This window comes from Sander lucioperca, chromosome 1 (genome assembly GCF_008315115.2).
Source record: "Sander lucioperca isolate FBNREF2018 chromosome 1, SLUC_FBN_1.2, whole genome shotgun sequence".
Taxonomy (NCBI): Eukaryota; Metazoa; Chordata; class Actinopteri; order Perciformes; family Percidae; genus Sander; species Sander lucioperca.
In genome coordinates, this window is record NC_050173.1 from 30,730,068 (window position 1) to 30,753,385 (window position 23,318).

At 39.9% G+C, this 23,318-nt stretch overlaps 2 protein-coding genes across 5 annotated transcripts in view; one reads left to right on the forward strand and one right to left on the reverse strand.

Annotated features, from left to right (window-relative positions):
• The window catches only part of macrod1 (mono-ADP ribosylhydrolase 1), a 111,873-nt gene extending 103,838 nt beyond the window's left edge, over positions 1 to 8,035 (forward strand). For 2 of the 3 annotated variants that reach the window (XM_031303028.2, XM_031303026.2), the window contains one exon: positions 7,615 to 8,035. In XM_031303028.2, the coding sequence (XP_031158888.1) occupies positions 7,615 to 7,640 (26 nt within the window). In that variant the 3' untranslated portion in view covers positions 7,641 to 8,035. Of the gene's footprint in view, positions 1 to 1,648; positions 1,678 to 7,614 lie in introns of all 3 variants that reach the window. The other variant, XM_031303027.2, reaches the window with a different exon arrangement.
• A 14,165-nt stretch (positions 8,036 to 22,200) lies between these two features.
• The window catches only part of ccdc88b (coiled-coil domain containing 88B), a 45,898-nt gene continuing 44,780 nt past the window's right edge, over positions 22,201 to 23,318 (reverse strand). For both annotated transcript variants that reach the window (XM_031303268.2, XM_031303267.2), the window contains exons 27-28: positions 22,698 to 23,036; positions 22,201 to 22,375 (exon numbers count right to left, since the gene is read on the reverse strand). In XM_031303268.2, coding sequence (XP_031159128.1) covers positions 22,338 to 22,375; positions 22,698 to 23,036 — 377 coding nt within the window. In that variant the 3' untranslated portion in view covers positions 22,201 to 22,337. The remainder of the gene's footprint in view (positions 22,376 to 22,697; positions 23,037 to 23,318) is intronic.

A 23,318-nucleotide genomic window follows, 5' to 3' on the forward strand; every position in this document is an offset into this window, starting at 1 on the left:
GGTTTATTGCACAACTAAAGACATTTTTACTTTCCTTTTGCCAATGTATTTACTTTATTGGAATAACCATTCACGTCTTTTATGAGATGCAATTATAGCACTAAATACAATCCACATAACCAGCTTGAGGGAAAAATAAAGACTTAAAACCTATTAATTATGGGATTATTTAAGGCTTGGCACGATAAAAAAACTTAAAGGAGTTAAGTTTGTTAAACGTTTTAGCAAGTATGCTTATTAGCTTTCTTTCTGAGAGATAGTTAGAAGCTCACTAATCAACACATGGTATCTTATTAATTTAACTCACAAATAAGCAGAAATGACGACTTAGTCCTGGGAAACCAAGATGGATGCAATCAGATTTGTGATCTGGCTAACATATACAAACAGTATGTGGGTAAATGTAATTGAAAGTGTATTACATTACATCTGGATTTTATCAGCATATGAGACACTTTGAAGTGTAGGCCACTGTGGTGTGTGTGCAGTCATGGAGTTTCCGTCCACCTGTTTTTATGCACATTTTCAATTTGCGCATAAGAAAACCTGTGTGGAAACACTTAAAATTCTATAAAAGCTCAAAAAATTGCAAAAAGGTTTTGCCGCTTGGCTGAGGTGGAAAATTGGGTTTATCGATAAAAGCAAAATGTGAAAGAGTGCAATGGAAACAGACTGAATCACGACATCCATGAAGCATGTGACTTAATCTTCCACCGAACAGATGAAAATTGACAGCAGACAAAAAGATCAGATCTGTGTGGCGCTCTTTTAATTATGTCATCTCGTTTCACCTCTTCTTCTTCTGCAGTGGTATAAAGACAACTAGTCTCGCATTGCCAGACCTATCTCCACAGTGCTGTGGAGTAAGGTCTGGCCACACCACACATACTAGGATAGGAGAAAATATTTTTTGCATTTCTTCAAACCAATCACAATCATCTTGGGCGGCACTAAGCTCTGGATGCAGCAAAGGCTGCGCTGCAAAATGGTCTTGGGAATGAACTTGTTCTGGTGGAGCATTTTGCAAGAAGAAGCCACATACAAATACAAATACAATACAAATATTAAATGAAGATAACGGTTCACACAATACAGTAACGTGAGCTATTTAAATCAGCTGGATACATGGTTAAATGTTCTCTTACCAGTGGATGGCCGTTCGTACTTTGGCCGTAGCAATTCCCACCATTTGCCCCCAAATTGTCCCAGTTAGATAGTAAATGCCGTAAACATATTCTTTGTAAACCTTTACAATCATTCCCTGAAAGAACCAAACAGGCCTGCCTTATTGCAGTACCCACATTGTCTTAAAAACTTGCCATTTTCAGCATGTAGCTTGCTAGCTCAAAGTTTGTTGTTGTTTCCCGAAGTGAGGGGATTTTGACAACGGCAATACAGAGCAGAAGCGGAGAGACAGGCCACCACCTACTCGTATAATAGTAGTAATAGTGAATGCACACACAAACTAGCATTTTCTTCTGCCGATTTTCTGAAAATTTGGTTCAAATTTGCACTACATTTGGATGGACACCTGGTTACTGTTCCCAGCTGTTGTTCTGATCTCACTCTCAGAAAGTAAGCAAATTAGAATGTGTGTTCTTAGCCAATCATCTGTGTTTTGCCCTCATTTCTGTGTCCACCTCTTTAGCTGACCAATGACAGCAGCTTATTGTTCAGGTAACCTGCATGGTGTGTGTCAACATGTTATTTACTCTTTCAAAAGGAATCTGTTTGTAGATGGCTAGTCTAAACCCCTGTGTGGAAAAAGTAAGGGCTGCATTTAGAGAGGAAACCCTCACATTTCCTCCAACCAGCACTTCATATTTTGGGAATAAATTGCCAATTGTTGCACCTCAATTACATGAAAATGGCTTTTTGCATTGGGCACTGCTGGCCTCAAGCTCGCTCATTTACAAACTGTTGCCGAAGAAGAATATATTCAAATCTTTTTCCTCTGAAGGTGTAAAGGGTTTGGTTTAAACAAAAACATAACAATCATGTTTTAAGCCTCCAAGGTTCCTCCTTCAATCTGCAAGTCCTGTCTCACCTGCTTTTTAAAATGGACTAATCAAAAGTCCTGTGCCCTCATTGCAGATTGATCTGTATGGTTGAATAAAGTTTAGTAAATACGTACATTTTACGTTGGCTCGAGCTGTGACATGATGACTTCACTCATTTGTTTTGATTACACCCATGATTGATAGTTTTATAATGCCAAGCAGTCTGGGCTCCTAAACATGATCAGTCATTCACTCAATTATTCAAATTAAGCGTTGGTATTACAACTGCAGCCTTAACCTCTAATGTCTTGCTTTACCACTGCTATAAATCAAACTCACCTCTCGCCTCCCAAACATTTTGAGAGAGAGGTCTCAACTATCTCGTGCTTTCTACTTTTATAAAACGTTTTGCTTTTCTTGGCACACAGCTGCTGCCAAAGCCAAACTCAAGACCAACAAAAGAATCAGAAAGTTGCAAATTTTCACCTCTACAAGTTTTGTACAGCTGCTCGGTCCTGCATTTGGTAAAAATCTTACATTTACTTGAATTAATCAAATAGAGAAGAGTCCCTCTAAGTCTCATGCTCTTGATACACAGTAAGAAGTTGGCGATGTAAACTGTGGACCTGAATGAACAACCTGCCTCTGTCAGTGCTTTTAGACCTCACAAAGCAATTAGAATAATCAGGCTTAATTTATTTTAATATTTTCACTTTCCAGAGTACTGTGACAAAAAATAGTAGCTATACATGAACTGAAATAAGAAAAGGGAAACACAACAAACAGACAAACGTTCAACAGAATCTTGGCAGACATTGAAGCTATATGCAAGAGTGTTGTGTTTAATTTTAAATGAAAGGAGGATTCTTGGTCTCAGTGGCAGTAAAGTCAAAGCAACGGAGAAATGTGTCTGGGGTTTGAATGTATCACTCTGTATATCATTAATATGCAACAGTTCAAGGATATATATATATATATATATATATATATATATATATATATATATATATATATATATATATATATATATATATACATACATACAGTTGTGTTCAAAATAATAGCAGTCCGTCATCACTAACCTCATAAATCATTTTTTTTGGTAGAAGTGATATTTCTACATGGCAAATAATTTACTAGTAAGTGTTGTAGAGTCATAGAAAACCAACAGACCCAACAGTCATGACATGCATGCTGCTCATTCTGTGTAATTGAAAGGGGCATGTTCAAAATAATAGCAGTGTTGTGTTCACTTAGTGAGGTGATTGATTCTGTGAAGAAACAGGTGTCAGTTATGGCCCATATTTAAGAAGGAAGGAAGCAAATGTTGTCCATGCTGGTTATAGTGCATTTCACACTGGAATACTCAGCAAAATGGATCGTTCCAGACATTGCTCTGAGGAACAGCGGACTTTGATTAAAAAGTTGATTGGAGAGGGGAAAACATAAAGAAGTGCAGAAAATTATAGGCTGCTCAGCCAAAATGATTTCAAATGCCTTGAAATGGCATCCAAAGCCTGAACGACGTGGGAAAAAACGGTCAACTACCATTCGAATGGATCGAAGAATAGCCAAAATGGCAAACACTCAACCAATGATCAGCTCCAGGAAAAGCTATCAACTAGAAGCCCCCGCAAAGTCCCATTGCTGAAAAAAAGACATGTACTGAATAGGTTGAAATTTGCCAAAGGACACATTATCTGGCCAAAGGAGAAATGGCGCAACATTCTGTGGACTGATGAGAGCAAAATTGTTCTTTTTGTTTGTTTCTTTGGTTTGTCCGACGACCCCCATGCACTGAATTCAAGCCACAGTACACTGTGAAGACCGTAAAGCATGATGGTGCAGAAATCATGTTATGGGGATATTTCTCATACTGTGGTGTTGGGCCTGTTTATCGCATACCAGGGATCATGGATCAGTTTCAATACATCAAAATACTTGAAGAGGTCATTTTGCCTTATGCTGAAGAGGAAATGCCTTTGAAATGGGTCTTTCAACAAAACAATGACCCAAAACACACCAGTAAGCGAGCAAAGTCTTGATTCCAGATGAACAAAATTGATGTTATGGAGTGGCCAGCCCAATCCCCAGACCTCAATCCCATAGAAAACTTGTAGGGTGACATCAAAAATGCTGTTTCTGAGGCAAAACTCAGTAATATTGAGGAATCTTGGAATGTAATTCAATCGTCCTGGGCTGGATACCTGTTCACAGGTGCCAGAAGTTGGTCGACTCCATGCAACACAGATGTGAAGCAGTTCTCAGAAATAATGGTTATGCAACTAAATATTAGTGCAGTGATTCAAAGTAAAGCAAACCCTTGAGACGTTTTTCAGTTTATACAGTAAATGTTTGAATTTGTAAAGAAAAATGCAAATACTGCTATTTTTTTTGAACAGCCTAATATTCCTTTTTCTTCACTTTCTGTAAAGGTATAACACAAGCTTGATCAATTTTGGCCATGTTTTGATTTGGAATTGAATGTGCAGTGTTCCCAATGCATTGATATTATGGAATTAAAAGCTATTCTAAGGATTTTGAGCATTATTCACTTCTTTAAACACACTGCTATTATTCTGAACACAACTGTATATATATACAGTATGCATACCTTCACAAGTCAGTATGTTTTAGGACGTGTTTGCCAAAAAAGCAGCAGGCATAAAAAACGAGCCCCCTTAGATACACAAGACAAAATGAAAACATACCATAAACTGAGGATTTAAAGTGTTTCACGTGTGACCTGACAAGACAAGGAGTCAAAGAAGAGTAGAAGAAAAAAGGGGCGCAGCCTATTAAATATAAGAGCAGAATCCAATCAACTCTGCAGCCGTATCTCCCACATAAGCTTTAAAGTCAGACATAGGCTTAAGAGTCTTAATTTTTTAAATCTTTTTTGCAGACACATCTGATCAGAAGTTGCCGATACGGGGAAGGATTTCTCTCTCATTTCAATGTGGGCCTCAGGGAAGATCAAATAATAAAAATAATGGGATCTCAAACTGTGATGCCCTTATACTCTCTAATTTATATAAAAACCTAAATATGTAAGTGTTTACTAGTTTTTTTACTAGTACAAGGTTTTTGAAAATTTTGTGGATAAAAATGTATGTGAATATGAGCTTAAAGGATCAGGCTAGTGGGCGCCCGGATAGCTCAGTTGGTAGAGCGGGCGTCCATATGTAGAGGTTTATTCCTCGATGCAGCGGGCCCGGGTTCAACTCTGACCTGTGGTCCTTTGCTGCATGTCATTCCCTCTCTCTTTCCCCTTTCATGTCTTCAGCTGTCCTGTCAAAAATAAAGGCCGAAAAATGCCCATGAAAATAATCTTTAAAAAAAAAAAAAAGGTTAAATGGTTGGTTCAGAATTTTGGACATAGGACCTCATTTCAAAGTTAGCCAGTGTGTTATTTATCAGTGGAGACCGTTTTCAACACTTTTCATCCAGTCCTTCCAGTTGCAGAGTTCGCTGGTGCTAGGCTAGCGCAAGTCAACAGTAACTGCTAGCCTGCCATTAAAAACACAGTCTTACCCACTCCACAGTACAACTGAGGCAAATAAATTATAATGCCAGACTATCTATGTAAATGTCTGTTGATAGTATAATGTTAGAAATAAAACTACCTTTGCATCGCATTGCAATAGTTATACTTTGTTCCCTGTAGTTGGTAGCATAGGCTACAGCAGCGGCGGAGTGATATTACCTAGGCTACCGAGAAAGCGAGTTTATTTACCTGCCGCTGTCACTCATTGCTACAGAAGCAGAGTACATTGCACAAAGGAATCAACACAATGCATTGAACTGTAACATTATCTCCACTAACGTTGTAAGTCTCAATCTATTAGTAGCAGCTAGGCTAACGTTATGAAAGGGGCTAGCTTTATTAGCTAGAGTAGCCTACCAAAAGTTATTACACATTCACCACTTGAGTATAGTCTCTGCCGGTGTGCTTCTCTGTTTACTTTTCGGCGCAGTACTACTAACGTAAAGTAAAATTCCGCCACTGCTGAGAAACTAGTCCCTCAAAATGTAATGCAATCATTGAGATGCAAGGAAGATTTTATTTCTAACATTATTCTATCAACAGACATTTACATCGATAGTCTGGCGTTATAATTTATTTGCCTCGGGTGTACTGTGGAGTGGGTAAGACAGTTTTAATGGCAGGCTAGCAGTTACTGTTGACTTGCGCTAGCCTAGCACCAGCGAACTCTGCAACTGGAAGGACTGGATGAAAAGTGTTGAAAACGGTCTCCACTGATAAATAACACACTGGTTTTGAAATGAGGTCCTATGTCCAAAATTCTGAACCACCCCTTTAAGGCTAGTGACATTTTATATTTTCTTATTGACAATAAATCCTATGAAAATGCCAGAACCGACAATGAATTGATCCTTATTACAAATATTTCCTGTGTAGGCGAAAACTATTAAAAACACATCAATGTGCTACAATGTTGCACTGGATTACATGTTCATTAACATGAACTCGGGCAAGGTAGTTTATTTTGAGTCAATACATTACACACTGTCTTGCTGGCAGTAACACTCAGTAGAGCAGTGAATGGGGTTGCCAGATGTTTATGGACATAAAAGAACCCATAAAGAACATGAAACGCGTACATGTATCTTTCAGGACCTTCGCCTCGCTCAGAGGCCGTCTGCAGAGAGGACAACAGCAATCTTATGATTTATCTTATAACCCATTTCAAAAATAAACTTGTAACAGGACTAACATGATTATGAAATACAATGCATACCAATGTCGGCAATATGTTAATAAAAGAAGAACACAGAAAAGAACATGAAAGAAAACGCAATCACCAACCTGAATATTTTGGGGGATTGCTGTTTGCTAACATATTTGCTATAATGATTTTGATATCATATCACTGTTGTGTTTACAGCTTCTTCCCCCCAGCTGACCGAATGCTGCTTTAAAGGCTTATGTGTAATATTAGCTTTTATAAGAACTGAACCATGAATTCATCCAGCTTTAGAGTTAGATGGCCTGTTTCTACCCTGTACTTCTGTGATGAGGAGGAAACTCTTAGATTCTGCTCAACATGCCACAGTTTCAAACTGTGACACTGCATCAACTCTTTACTTGAAGCATGAAATCAGCACTTTCATATCTTCACACTGGGTCATTTGACTAAAGATGTTATTTTCAAAAAATGCAGGTGTGTGTCTCTTTAAAAAAAAAAGTCTGCACTAGCTGTTGGTGTCTTTCTCCTCTAATGGATGTACAGCAGATTTTCTAGCAGCAGTGAGCGAGCAGTAGCGGTGCTTGGCTGGTAGATGGACCGGAACTGTCTGTCTGTGTGATAGAGTTGCTGCAGGCAGGCCTCCAAGTCTCCACTATAAACCTTATGTGTCTCCAACACCTGGCACTACCCACACTGTCTGTCTGTTTGATGTGTATGTGCGTGTGTTTGCATGTTTTCAGTGTGTCTTAAGCCATGTTGGTCTGAGAGTGACTAATCCGCTCTAACCGATCCCTCTGAAGCAACCAGGCGTTCCAGAAGCCAAAATGCTATTAACCGCTGCATAACCGAGGTAAAGTGCTCTCTTCCTCTGTTTTACAAGTTGATTTTTTTGTCTCCCACAGAGGCCACAATCAAGAGTAAACTCTGAGAGTCGATTTGTCAGATTTGGTTGCTGTGGATACACACCGCTACGCTCAGCATCCAGATTCCTCGTCACAGATCAAAACCTTCTTCAGCAGGAAGATAATTCCTAAATAGGTGATTGCTTTTTTGAAGTGCACACTGGCTCTTCTGCAGATGTTATTTAGTTCCTTTTTTCCATGAATGGTTGAGAGAGGTGATGAAGGTGTGAAATTATACTGATAAGTCTCATGAAAAATCGACCTTAAGCTGCACTCTAACTTGACCTTTGTTTTCTGTGTTCAGTGGTGCATCAAGCTAAGAGTTATGTGTCCTGTGCTATTAGAATATTGGTATTCCAGTATGTGTGTGCGCATATGTGTGAGACAATGACAAAAGCTTATTAAAACAAATCACACAGGCTCCTGGTGTGTATGAATTGATTATTTCTTGATATGAATCAGTGAGCTGGGACGTCACGAGGGAACACTTTGAATAGTTCCTTATTTTTTTTTCTCGCTTCTAAATGTGAAGGAAACAGAAAGAGGGACCTTGCTTATCTGTTTGCAGTGGTGGAAAGTAAGAAGATTTATTCAAGTACTGTACTGAAGTTTACTTGAGTATTTCTATTTTATATCACTTCATACTTCACTACATTTCAGAGGGAAATAGTATACTTTTTACTGCATTATTTGAATTTGATCCCTATTGGTACTAGTTACTTTAAAGATTATACACACAAAAAATATCTGCGTCAAATATATGATGATTTGTTAGATTAAACTACACAGCAATATATAAAGTTAATGTATAAATTGGCAGTATATTAGCATCAGTCATATGGTTGAGTGTGTAGTGTTTTTCCAATACTAATATACATTAAAGATGCTAGTGGTGATGAATGGGCCCTCGCACCTTGCCACACGTTGGGGGTACTGACTGGATGCTGGTTGACGTGGCTGTAAATTTCTGTAATTGTCAGACACTACACACACAAGTTAAAGATTTTTTTTGGGGGGCATTTTAGGCTTTTATGGAGAATGACATGCAGCAAAGGGCCGCAGGTTGGGGTCGAAGCCACGGCCACTACGTCTAGGAGTAAACCTCTATATATGGGCACCCGCTCTACCAGGTGAGATAACCAGGCACCCAACTGTGCACACAAGTTAGACATTAGTTCCTTGGAGTCTGTAGTGCCGGAAATGACGTATTTCAAATTTCATCGCTCGAGTGATCGACTAGTCCTTTGCAGTTTAGCGGCACGTTAGTCAGAGGATTATAGCAACCACATTTTAAATTAATCCAATGAACCCCCATAGTAGGAGTTTTAGAACTCATTGGGGGACGCTATAGAGCCGACGTGCCACAACCAAGCCCGGTTACAATATCAATCAAAATAATTATTAGTTTGAAAATAATTACGTACATCCTAAAGTCTTCAAACGAGTTTGTAAAATGAAAATTAACACACAAAATCCAAGATGGCTGACTTCCTGTCGGGTGAAAAAAATTCAAAAATGTATCATAAATTCCTTAATATGCGGGCAACGCTCCTACCAATTCCCGTGAACATCAAAATAACTTTATCCCGAGCTAGTTTTGAGGTCCCCAGGACATCCTTCTTCTTGTATCTGCGCTTAAGATCAGCCCTAAAATGTTATGGAGTACCATGGGAAAACAGTCTTGAGGCGCACCCAGTCATTAAATGGTTCGTTGATTTTCCTGTGAGAGGATTAGCGTCCAAGATCTATGCTAAACTGTTGCAAGTATCTATAGGAGAACTCCCAATAGCAAGTAAATGGGAGCAAGAGCTGAGCCCTGAGGGGAATGCAATTAATTGGGAGAGTTTGGGACAACATTTCCCATTGCTCCAAGAACCCAAATCACCAGTATATCCACTTCAGCATATGTCATAGGACATATTGGACTCCTCAGAAGAGATACGTCTCTAAAGTCATTCCCACTCCCTATTGCACGTTCTGTCAACCTGAACAAACTGGAACTTTCCTGCACATGGTCTGGGAGTGTGAACAGGTGCATGAGTTCTGGAATAAAATAACATCAGTAATATCTGATGTGATTTCCTACTGACCCGATTGTTTTGTTACTTAACAACGACTCTAAATTACACCTGCTTGGGAGAAAATTTGGCTAGCCGGCTCAACCGCAACCAAGAAAATGATAGCTCAGCGCTGGCTCCCCCCCCCCCCACTCACTTTGTATGTAATGGTTGGTGTATTTTCTAGACATAGTTATGCTTGAGCTCTCTACAACAAGGATTAGCAAAGCCAAATCATCGACTATAGACTTGTGGAAAAACGCAGCAGCACAAGTATCAGTCCTAATGACCTCAGCATCACAAGAATTAGAGGAGAGTGACTAGGCAAGGTGTGATTTCTGTTTTTGTTTGTTTGTTTTTGTTTTCCTTGAGACCGCAGAGGGTGTGAGAGGGTTTTTGTTCTTGTTCAACTGTATTTGTATGTTCTGTATGTTCTAAATATAAAAAAAAACAACAACAACAAATTGATCTAAAAAAAAAACTTTATCCCAACCCTTGCGTTTTGGGGCGCTATGGAGCCCATTGGCCATTGAATATTGCAGTTTCAGGTAGTAACTCTCAGCACTACCAGCAACAGTTTTCACAATCTAACATTGTCTTCACATTTGATACATTGGTATTATAAAAAATTTAAATACATAATGCTGTGTTTTTGCTTCAATGAGCAGTGTGATTAAGGGTGATCTATTGGCAGGAATATAATATTGATGACTATGTTTCCATTAGTGTATAATCACGTGAAACTTTAGGGACCACAATGGAAATAAGTCTTTGGGCTAGTCATCCCTGACTAGTTATGTATTTTTAATGTATGACACATGTACTGTTTCATATTTTTATATTTAAGTGATCAAATAAAATCAATCAATCAAACTAAGAATTGTGTTTTTGTTAGCTGAGAATGAGCCCTTCATATCAGGAGTGGGTCCTCTTCCACGGAGTTTGCCATGTTGCACCACCATGTTTCTACAGTAGCCCAGAATGGACAAACCAAACACACTCTAGAGAGGGCCTTTCCCATTTTTAAGTTACCTGACGGCCACTGTAGGTTCTACTTTACGCTGGGAAAGGGAGGGGAGAGGGGAGGGGTATTCATTTGGTTGCAACCTCACCGCCAAATGGCACTAAATCCTTTACACTGGTCTTTTAAATACAACCTTGAATACTTGTAATTAAGTATGTTTATATTGTAGTGTAACTAATTGAGTAAAGGATCTAAATACCCTGCCAACAATATCATTTTACAATTTTTCACCTTAACAGCTTCCCTTTTTTTGGACGACCGCAGCACCTGTTAACTTTAACAACAATCATCAACCCTCCCTCCTTCCTTCTCTTTATTTCCTTTATGTCTCTATGCTGTCCAAATCCCATTCACCCTGTCTGCCTCTCAGGACTCACCATATGTGTAAATATGCATAAATATGCAAACGCCATCATGCTTCTCCCTACATTACATCTGTATGAGTTTTTAATTGTTTGTTGCAGGATGTAGCCATCACGTGTCGGCGGGACGCAGGCGGTGATTTGTGTGAAGCGAATTGAGTGTTTAGTGAGCCACCGTCCCGCCCCACGACTTTCATCTGCCATCAACCATCTTTATTGATTCCAAACAATCTGCCACGGTGGAGAAGACGCACAGGGAGGAGGGGTGTGTTGAGACAACGGAAGGAGGGGGGGTGTCAGGGGGAAAATAAACTACAAATAATATCAACAGGAAATTGGGAGAAAGCCCCATTTTTCTATAAAAGCTTCATCTGTCACAAAGGTGATTGTCTTTTCCTCTGAGCTCTTTGATTCCCTCTCTGCCTGGGCCTCCGTCTCCTCTTCCTCCTCCTCATGTCTTTCTCACTGTTTGGTGGAAAAAATAAACAGATGGAAGAGGGAGGGATAAAGAGACAGAGAGAGGAAGGATGTAGGAGTTCAAACTGAGAGAGGGGGAGGGAAAAAAGGTGGAGATGAGAGGATGCAGAGCCGGCGGGAGGATGTAGAGATGGAGGGAAAAAGAGAGATGGAGAGCCTGATGAACTCATCTAAAGGCGCTCTGGATTTTTTAATAAGCAGCAGACTGTGAAGCTACTCCACGACCAGTCACTCTGAGTAATGAAAGAGAGGGAGAGAAAGAGACAGAGGATGAGAGGATGAAAAGACAACGAGACTCATTATCCTCCGACCAATTTTCATCACCGTCAGTAATCTCTCTCTCTTTCTCTCCCTCTCTCTCTCTTTCTTTCACTGTGGGATTCGAATAGTCCACAGATCTGTTTGAGATGACAGATGAAGAACAATTATGCTAACTGTTTCGTTAACTTGAAGGCTGATTCCCTGCCATCATCCTGAACATACACTGATAATCCTGTTGGCCCTGTGTGTGTGTGTGTGTGTGTGTGTGTGTGTGTGTGTGTGTGTGTGTGTGTGTGTGTGTAGTCGTAATACCTTTAATAGTTAAAAACGGTGTTAAAGAAGGCTGTGCAAGTGTGTGTGTGTTGAAAAATGTCCACTGCTTGTTCGGTTGACAGTATCCAACGGCAGTGAACTCTCAGGTGTTTGATGAAGAATTATTTCAGGCTGATGACTGCTGTTGCTGACTGTGTTAGTTGCAGTCTAATACAGTACAGTAGGCTGCCTTGTCAACATTTTCTTGGCACTTAAAATATTTGTTTCCGTTCTACTTGAGTTTCTTCCAGCAGGGAGATGGAGAACACAAAACTTCAAATTGTTACTCTGTAATTTGGATTATTGCTTTTGCATTGTGTCTTTTTTTAAGTGGCTCTCATTTTAAACCTGTATTTGTCTGCCGTGGCACTATATGGTGGGGGCTTTTGCAATTTAGCTGAATAGTTTTAATTGCAGCTATTTGGCTCGATGTGGTTTTCATCATACTGTGTCTCAACTGTTCATTGGGTTGTTGTTGCAGGCTTATGAAGTTAATTGGCAGTGTGATAAGCTATTTCAGTTATATGCATGTGTGTGTGTGTGTGCGTGTGTGTGTGTGTGTGTGTGTGGTGTGTGTGTGTGTGTGTGTGTGTGTGTGTGTGTGTGTGTGTGTATATATAACAAAAATGTGGCCCTACCTGATAGCAGCCATTTCGATCATTTGGGGTGGAAACATTGTCACATTGTTAACACTTTCTGTTGGACTAAAACTATGGGCTGAGAAAAATGAGGGGAGAGCTACACACTCTGAAGCAGTCTTTTTACTTTAAAGATCAATATTTTGGCATATTTTGCCTTCTTAAAGGTGCAATATGTAATAAATTTACTGTATTTAATCAAAACATGACCACAATGTGTCATCAGATATTAAGGAAACATGCTAAGTTGAAAAACTATGTTTTCTAACAACAATGCTAAAGCCAGTATTTTCTCCTTTTGAAATTTCCGTTCCGTGACGGAATTTCTGTTTGTGTTTTGGCCTGTGTGTTGTTATCAACTGCCCAGTTTGACAGCTGGGCAGGGTTGCTACAGGTGACCTCCCTGTAAAAACGCAAACCCAGCGCGCTACAGCTGTAGTAAGGCAAGGCAAGGCAGCTTTATTTGTATAGCACATTTCAGCAACAGGGCAATTCAAAGTGCTTTACATAAAACATTAAAAAGCAGTTAAAAGCAATTAAAAAAAAAAAAAAAATTAATTAATTAATAAAAAAAAAAAAAACAGGCAGGACCATATTTCTTTACCATCTCATCCACCACGGGCCCCGCAGGAACATGTGACTTTGTACACTTGTTACCCATAACAAGAGTGGAAGTAGCCTACTTCTCTTTACCTACAATATAGCCGTCGCTATAAGGCTTAGTTTAATCAGGCAAACTTTGCAAAATCCTAAACAGTTCTAACTGTTTCATAAAATCATAAAAAATTATAAAATCTATGTCACACCCGCGTTGGAGAAATTCTCAGAAATAGTAGTAGTAGTAGTAATAGTACAGCCATGGAAGCAGCAAACAAACTAATGGGATCAACTGAGATAGATTCATTCTACCCACCCTAAAAATAAAAAGCTTGCCATCTTTCTAAACAGTTGCATAACCAGAGACAAGGTAAAACACGGCTAAATATTGGGGATGGTTGTATCTGGTTTTAATGAACCGTTTCTAAATACTTAACAAAAGTAGCAAATTTATATTATTGAAATGATGTGATTACAAGGCTGGCAGTGGGGATAACAATCTTGGAATAATGCATGAACACACCAATTCAAAATAAAGGGAGGTTTTCCCGTTCTTCCCGTTCGGCAGACATTGCGTGAATACAGCAATATTCCAAAGGGAAGTCATTCATATCCAAGAAAAGTTCTCCATTATCTAAATGTCCAGGAACGAACATTTCTGGACTGAAATGTCGACCTTCATACATATACTAAACATATAAACAAAAAATCAACCAGTTACATTAACATGGAAACAACAACAGCTGTCAACAGTCATCCTCCAGTCCTTCTAGTTAATTTGTGTGAATGCCTGTTGCAGGCATTTCTCTGCCTCCAAGCCTCTGAATCTGCAGTTGTGGGATACTATCTCCATGAAGGGCCTCACAATCCTGCAGGCTGCTAGCTGGCAGGCAGAAGGTTATGGCTTCTGCTGTTGAGATTCAGGTTGTCACACATTCAAGTTGAGCTAAGAGCTTTGAATGAACAGCTTTATAAAAGTAACAAGATGAGGTATTATTCCAGTTGGATTTCTGTTACGTAAAAGTGCACCAAACCACAAAATGAATGGTGGTTAAGGGCGCTGTTAATTACAATTACTTAATCACACTTAATTACAATCATAAACACTGCCGCAAAGGTGGCTCATATTAGACAAAATGCCAATAAGCAGTGACAATCACCACAGTGCAATGGAAGTTTTTCAAGCAGCATGAGAAAATGAATAGTACTCCAGAGATTAACATTTATATGGGAAGAAAAACCATGACAGCATATGACAAACAGAATTTTTTCTGTAATCACTTTCAGCACTTCTTGTCCATGTTGGCTTAAAATGTGAGGTTCAAAGTTCCTTGTTAGTCTTAAAACTAGCAGTTGAGAAACCAATCTCACCAAAAGGTTTCTGTAAAAGTTCACAATCTGTAACTAAGTTTAAGTGTTAAGTTTAGTGCAAACAAATATGTATGATACAGATAGATTACACTGTTTAACCAATATGAATGTGAACCCCCTTAGTCACTGTTTCACAAATAATGTGGTTATATGAAGACAAAACAATAGAAAATGTGTCACTGTGCAAACACTTAAAGTACAGACTACACTGTATTGCAGAAACTAGCAGATGCTTGAATGCAGACAGAAATGTAACTTGCACAACCATAGAAACTTACAATACCAAAAAAAACCTACACATGCATTCATGGTGCTGATGTCAAACAAATTACAGGGTAGTTAAATTAGTCCAGATGTTGCTGGAGTCAGACCTCTTGGAACCAATTCAAGAAACCTTGCGGAGCTCTGGACCCTCAGGACCCTGGTTGTGGAAGAGCGTACAGTAGATGTGTGTGGTGTGTGTGTGTGTGTGTGTGTGTGTGTGTGTGCGTGCGCGCAATCAGTATGCATTATTGAAAGGTTTCAGGTCTACTAAGGTATTTCTCTTCTACGAAAAGTGTGAGTCGGCAGCAAAAAGTGGGAGGAAACAGCGGCCGGCACTCAGAAGAGGATTCAGCGGTTAGGTGAGGTGGGTGATGTGTATGGATGAGGCCATGATGGAGAGAGCGAGAGAAGAGGGAGGAGGGCGATGTTTACGGGTGGGGGTAGCGAGGCCAGTAAACTGCTTGTGAAATGAAAATGGCTCTTTAGCAAAATCCAGGACACTTGGGCGCTGCGCTGGATCAATGTCTCTGATTTACTGTCTGAAAGCCTGTCAGAGGGAAAGAGAGGCAGAGGGGGGAGGCCGGACAGAGAGAAGTTAGAGCTTAGAGGTAGAAGAGTCCTTTAATGGAAGGAGAAAGAGGAGAGACAGGGAGTGGTAAGGATGGAAAGGGAAATTGTCCATCAGAGTGACGAATCAGAGGGCTTGCTCCTCAAGTCCTCACGGCCAAGATACAAAATCAATCTGTCAAGGCAATGGGGAAGGGCAATCTTGTTTTGTGCAGGGAATTGGTGCGGCCATTTGGGGTAAAATCAATGGGGGACACATGGCACTTCTTAAATCCTTACGGTCCCACAGAGGCCAGCCGTATTGACTAACAGGGGGGCGTACATAAGCAGTACACAAATCTTTAACTTGAACTGTCTGGATTAAATCTGTATTCTGTTAGTGGCCAAAGCAGAAGCTGGTGATTTCTGCTGTGCACTCTTTGAAGGAGAGCAAACTTTCTCTGTCTGTCTGTCTGTCTGTCTGTCTGTCTGTCTGTGTCTGTCTGTCTGTCTATCTACATTGTTTACTGTTTTGACCACTGATGTAAGTGATTTGTCATTGTGTCTTTGGGATAATGTGTATGTGTTAGCTTGTGTTCGATGTGTACATAAACTTTACCAGACTGCATGAGTGTGTGCGTGAAGGGAGGAGTGTGTTCCTGTGACTATATCGATAACACGATACACACACACACACACACACACACAGGTGGAGCTCTGGGGCTCCAGGATGACAGGCCGGACGTCTTGACAAGAGTGTTTTCCCGCACCCTCGGGACACAGGGAGTCTGGGTGCGGTGGTGGGGGAGCTTTTTATTTTTATTTTGAGTGTTTAATGTATTAAAAGGGGCCAGGGTAATGAATTATAATCTTTAATGCAGAAACCGATCGATACCACCAAGAGAATAAATCAGCTTTTACTGAGAGCGTCAAAGCCCCTTAATACACTAGGGGAGAGAAAGGGAGTGCATGAGGGAGGAGGCGGAGGGAGGGGAAGAGCAGGGACAAACTGTTAGGAGAGAAGGAACGATCCCAAAGCTAGCAGAGAGAGAGGAGGATGATGAAATAGAAGCGAGGGGGGTAAGGAGGAAAGGATGGATGGCGGCAGAGGGGGGGCGGGGGGGGAGTTATAGATGAACAGACTCACCTTTGGGCTAACCTCATTGAGTAAAAGCCTGGTGAAAGCATGGAGATTTTGACAGTTATGTGAGGAGGCGAGGTTGCAGGGTCAGCCTGTGCGCACACTCCACTTACTTGTTATTTTTCCACCTAGTTGTATTGTGTTCCCTCTCAATGATCCCCTCCGTAACTTTTGTTGCCTGGAGCAAAATATAATTAATTAAATTACACCACCACTTCTCGATCAAAGATCACCTCGCCGCTCTCTTGTCTCTGTGCCTGCCCAAACAAGTGCCTCTGCTGGGATAAAATGCCTAACAACAATCCATGAATTACAACTTTTTATTTACCCAAAGCTTCTGTGGTGTGCCCTTATTCTAAATCAGCCAGACTGCAAAATCAGGACGACTGCAGAAGAGTCGGAAAACAACTGGATTTGGATTCAGTTGACAGTTGCAAAGATTCATTTCAGAGGCATGCACCAGGACTGAAGAAAAATCTGATGCACCTCTAAGTATTTAGGATGCCTAGCCTGTTCAGTTAGTGGACTAAGTGGTTTAAGCGAGGTTTTTGGTCGCTGGAGGCTCTTTAGATAGGCAGTCATTAAAATTTGATAGCTCCTGCAAAGACTGAAGGTAAATGGGTGGAGGGAGGTGATGAGGAAAGATGTACTTGGGCCGCAGAGGTGGAGAGAGTTTTCTTGGTTAGAAAAAAGAACCTTGGTTGAGAGGAAGAAATAGATAGAAATAGAGTGATGTCTTTAGAGAGAGAGCGGAGTCAATACACACCAAAAACATTGAAGAGGAGGGTTGAAAAAGTGATGTTGGGTGATAGTGTTACAACCCTCAGGTGCTTAATAATTAAGCAGCTGAGCTGAGCAGACTCTTGAGATCCAGCCGTGATGTCAACCAAGGCGACCATCCATCATTCATCCCTTTAGGAATAACGGCTGGCACTTAATCACTCATTTTGTGCCAAGACTTTTCTCTCACTATTTTTTATTTTTTTGCTCTAAGGCTTTTTTTGACTGATTTTGTGTTGCTGCTGCTTGTTATGCTTTCAGGGACAAACAAAGCCAAGCCTTTCAAAAGTACTGCTTTATTTCAGCGAGAGGGTCACATTGCAAATTAATAATATTCCAGTTTTTTATTAATCCTCCGTTTCAAGTGCCTCTCTTTAAACAATGTATTGATAATGCAGGGAGGTTCATAAATGACGGAAAAAACGCTTCCGTTGAGAATTTAAAGCCTTACTCTTCAATATTTGTCTATGGGCGCTGTCTGTCTGTGTGCCTGAAGGCATGTGATTGTTGCGTTGCACTCATAATAAGCCTTTGAGTGACTGGCAGAACCAATATCTTGCTATCGCTTTGCCCTGCGCTCACTCAGGCAACTCGGTGTGCAGCCCCCGTCACGCATCTCAATTCCACAAACACAATGTTCGGAGCCGAGAGAAGGGGCCTGCTTTTTGATTAATGTCACCATGACGACTACATAATTCATGAATTGTATTAGCGACCCATTTGTCATTTGCAAATCATAATTCAGGATGTGTGTTTGGGGAGGGCTGGCTCGAGAGAACGAGCTACGGCCTTCCGTTATCCTTAATGTTGTCTTCTGCAGTCACACACACTCAAAAACAATCCCCACTGGAAATGCTGACGTATCCCTGTCCTAATCTGGGAGGCAGGAGCTCTTTGAAAGCTGCCTGTCTTATACGAGGGCCCTTTGAGCTTCATGATGAACTCTCAGGTTTGCTCCTTTGGAAAGCTGCATGCTAATTTTCCCCTCTTCATCCGTCTGTCTGTCAGCAGAGGCCTGGTCGGCTCTACACTGACACCATTTGGTGCAACAGTGAAAGGAGTTAAAGAGGATTCTCATTAAAGCACTACTGCAGTTCATTTGCCATTAGATCAATGACTGGATTTACACAGAAACCCTAAAAAGGAATGGGATTTTCAGCTATATGTGAGCCAGATGGCAGGGTTTTTCCATGTTTATCCTGCTGTGCACAGATCAGATCCGGGGGTTACAAGGATAATTATCATAAGATTTATGTATTTACTTCCCTTACTTCATAAATCCGACCCTCAGAGTGATGCCTCAAACTGGACTGCAGATTACTTAATTTTTTTTTCTCAGTTCTTTACTAAAATGCTAATCTTAAATACATTTTTATTAGTTTGGTCAATTCCAGAGATCTTTATGGTTTTAGTTCACTATATTTTAGCACTAATATTCAACATGTTATGACTAGCTTCTCCTTTGTTACCTTGAAACATGTCTTACAAAATATGTGATCAGCATTTAAATGTAATACTTTTCTAGCTTTGAGTGAGCCAACTTAGAGAGGAAATGATCAGAAGGAACACCAAACATTTTTAGTTAATCCTTGAATATATAAGGTTTAAAGAAGACCAGATGAAGCACTTCTAGCGCTGAACTTTAAAACTGAAATGTATATGGTAGTGCCCCTAATGAAATCTACTTTGATATTCCTGATGTGTTCACTAAGCATCAGTGTGAACAGTCCCATAGACACTGCAGAGCTGCTGTGTGGGTCTTTGCTGAAATTTAAACAGTCTGTAGAGTATGGAGCCCTGACCCTGACAAAATGTAGTAAAAGGATAAGTCCAAAATATAGCTGAAAAAATCAATAATATTATTAGTCAATAATTAACATGGAGTGTGATAAGCTTTATACAGTTAGAACAATAGACAATAGAAGCACGGTGTGAACTTCTACGTAGCGCTACCTAGCTAACTTCTTAAGTGTTCACTTGTTGGCTCAAATGCTTTAGCTACTGTTAGAAGAGTTTACAGTGAGGATATAAGCATAATAATAATAATAATAATATATTTATTTGATAGAGCACCTTTTACAGAACAAAGTCACAAAGTGCTTCACAGGAGTAAAATTGTTAAAAAATATAAGACCAAAAACAGTAAAATAAAACTTAAAAATCACATTTACAAACATGAGGCAAAGGCCAGTTTAAATAGAGAGAGTCTTCAGCTGCTTTTTAAAAGCGCCAACAGAGACCACAGAACGTATGACTATATTAAGAGGAGCCACCACTTCAAAGGCACGGTCACCTTTTGTTTGTAGTCCAGCACGAAGGACAACTAGTAAGCCCTGGTCAGAAGACCTACAGTAAGGGACCTAGGCTACTTGTGATATAAGGATGGAGCAGGTCAGAGATATACACAGATGCCTGACCATGAAAGGATCTATCTGTCAGAACAGGAACCTTAAAATGAATCCTGAACTTGATGGGAAGTCAATGTAAAGAGGATAAGATGGGAGCAAGGTTATTATAGTTTTGCATTTTTTATTAGTTTTTATTTTTATTTCATTTTTACTTTTTGTTTTCAAATTCAGTTTAGTTTTAATTAGTTTTTAAAGCGGGTTTGCTAGTTTAGTTTTTATTTTTTGAAAATGCTTAGTTTTAGTTTAGTTTTTATTAGTTTTAGTCTTTTTTTGTAATATGGGTTATTTGTCGGGGGATTCAAAAAGGTCCGAAAAATGAATGTGTAATAATAACTCAACAAAAACATCATACAATTTTAGAAATATGTATTCACAATGTATTCAACAATAACACTAGTACATAAAATGTAGCCTACATATGGTCATAAATATGTAAACAGTCTACACAAGACGCCGCAATAAGTGCAAAATGTGTAAGTGACGTGTTCCAGGAAAAAAACCTAAATAGCCAACAGACTAAAGAAGACATATATGAACAGGTATTCTGAACTTTGGTTCGAGTTAAGAGGCAAACTTTTTGAAGTCAATCGACTCACACAGTTGTGTAGACATCCCAGTATCAGTACACATATTAACCCACGCTTCCTCTCGCTTTTGGTGTTCAGCGTATTTACTAACCAGCAGCTATCGGGTCGCTGGTGAAAGCCCTCCTGTATTGTTCTCTGTCCTGCGGTTGTCTCTGTCATGCTGCCTGGCCCTGTATCCATACATCCATGCCCTGTACCGGGGTTAGCTTCTGTTTCGGGGAAAGGGGGCTTGGCGTTATCCTTTACCTTGTTAAGGTAAGCTAGGTTAGCCTCCTAGCTTGTGTGCGCTTCTCAAATGTACTTTCAAATTCGTGGGATTTTTCCCTGTAATAAATTGCCCACATATTTTACCACCTTCCACTGTAAGGCGCTTTTATCTGACACAGTCATAATCAAATAGGACTGCCGCTTTCTTCCAACTTTCAGTACCGCCATGATGCCAGGCGAGAGGCACGGACATGTTGTGTTCAATTTGACATGGAATGTCGGAATTTCTGGGTTCCCAGTCGGAAACTATACATGTCTACGGGAAATGTCATGGTCGGAAAGATATAACGTTATTTGCTCTATGAAAGATCGACAAAGACAAAAACTAAGGACATTTACTCGATAATTTTATTTTATTTTAGTTAGTTTTGCAGAAGACATTACAGTTTTAGTTTAGTTATCGTTTTTTTGTAATGCCTTGTTTTTATTTTTATTTCAGTTAACGACAATGTTTTTTCCCACCTAGTTTTCGTTATTTCGTTCATTTTCGTTAACGATTATAACCTTGGATGAGAGTGATGCAAGTCATCCTGTTGGACCTGGTCAACAGCCTTGCAGCAGCATTCTGGACCAGACAGTCCAGGGACGACTTGCTGTGAAAAAGGAATTGCAGTAGTCTAGCTGGGATGATATAAAATTGTGAATGATCATCTCTAACCGTCTCCGATTGTGATACCTGAGTTTGGCAATGTTTGGCAATGTTTCTTAATTGAAAGAAACATATACAGGTCAATGATTTGATATGTTGATCAAAATACATAGCATGATCAAATGTAACAGAGATTTCTGAGATTAGACTGTACAGCTGAGGAAAAGAGACCCCAAACACTGAGCAACCTTGGAAGCTGTGCTATCTGAAGTAACGCTAAGGACCTCAGTCTTATCGTTGAGCTGTAAAAAGTTGTTAGTCATCCAGTCCTTTATGGCAGTCAGACAATTGTGCAGTCAGTTTGTCAATCTCATCAGGCTTATAAGAGACATACAGCTGAATATTATCAGCATAACAGTGACATGAGATACCTTTACATTTGCTAATAATATGACCTAAGGGAAGCATATACAATGCAAATAATATAGGACCGAACACAGAACCTTGAGGCACACCACAGGATGTACTGTAGTTAAGTTTATGGGTGATTAACATTACGTTGGACTGGCGGCTTTAATTTTATGACTAAAGTTAGGTTAGCTAACATTAGCTGAAAAGGCTGGTGCTTAGTGCGTTTAGCTAACAGTATTTTCAGTAAAGCTAGCTAGCAACACATCCTCTTGACTTCACTGATGTTCTTCAAATTAAATGATAAAATAAATTGTTTGATCCGTCACCCTTATGGTATGGTTAGGTTTAGACACAAAAACGCCTCTGGTCTTGACCAGGATTTGCTGGAAGAAGAGATCTTTTATCTTAATGGAAACTTCCTGGCTAAATTAAGGATTAAAAAATAAATAAAAAATAAAATAGAGAGGTGGTTTATTCAACTCAGTAACACTGGAAACGATTGACAAAATGATTTATTAATTCATGTATTCAAAAATACTAAAAGGATCTCTTAAAAATGTTCAGACATACAAAAGGTTGCATAAAAAATATTAAACATAAGCTTTAATTAAGAGTCGAGTGTAGTTATGTCTCAGGTTGTTGCTGTGTCGTCACTGGAGTGTTGATTGTCTGGAAGGCAGAGAAGATCACAGTCTAATAGGTGCATGCATGTTTTATTACAAAGAATATTAGCATGACATTTACTTGTTATCCCATAGACCTTTCACAATGCTGAGCATATAGCATACTCACAAACACACACAAACCTTTTTAAACTAAAACCTTTTTTTTTTTTTTTAAATAAATGTACAATTCTTTCAGCATTTCCTTACTTATTTTGCTGTTTTCCGTCTTTAAGGAAAATCTGACCAAATGACTTGTTAGGGTGGACATTTCTCAAAGTGTACAGAAATGAACACACATCCTCCTCATAGGACTTTCTCCACCTCACCTCTGCCTTCTTCCTCCTCGACACTCTCCTGACTGCTCAACGGAGCGTCTGCTGTCTGGGGTGTGTTTATTTCGCCTCTCTGTCCCTCCCAGAGGACAGTGGGGTTGATCTGGCTGGAGCGCAGCCGCAGGCGGGGCGGTGTTTTGTGGTCACCAGGACTGAAGGATTGGGAGACTCCAGAGCCTCCCCTGGCCAACCCAAGCCCCCAGCCGTGACGGGATCCCAGCTTACGACGACCCCCAGAGCCGGAGCGCATGGCTGGAGTCCCAGGAGCCGAGATGTCTGTCTGGGATGGAGCTTTTCTTATTGGAGAGGGAGAGACTGGAGCACTGCGGGGGTCTGAAACAGTAATAAATTCATTCAAGGTTATTATTACTTAAATCACACATTTATACGAAGGCCATGGTAGTAATGTTATAGGTGATGAAATTTTGATGTCATTAAATCATTGGCTCATTCATGCAGAGATATGATTATAATCAATATACAACACCCACAGCATGATGGTTTTCAATTTTTGTTTTCTTCTGTGTTCCACCAGGTGGGATAAATTTGCTGATTGCTTTACAGCACAAACCAGGAAGGTACATTACTACTTTTATTTCAGTGCAAATGCAGTTT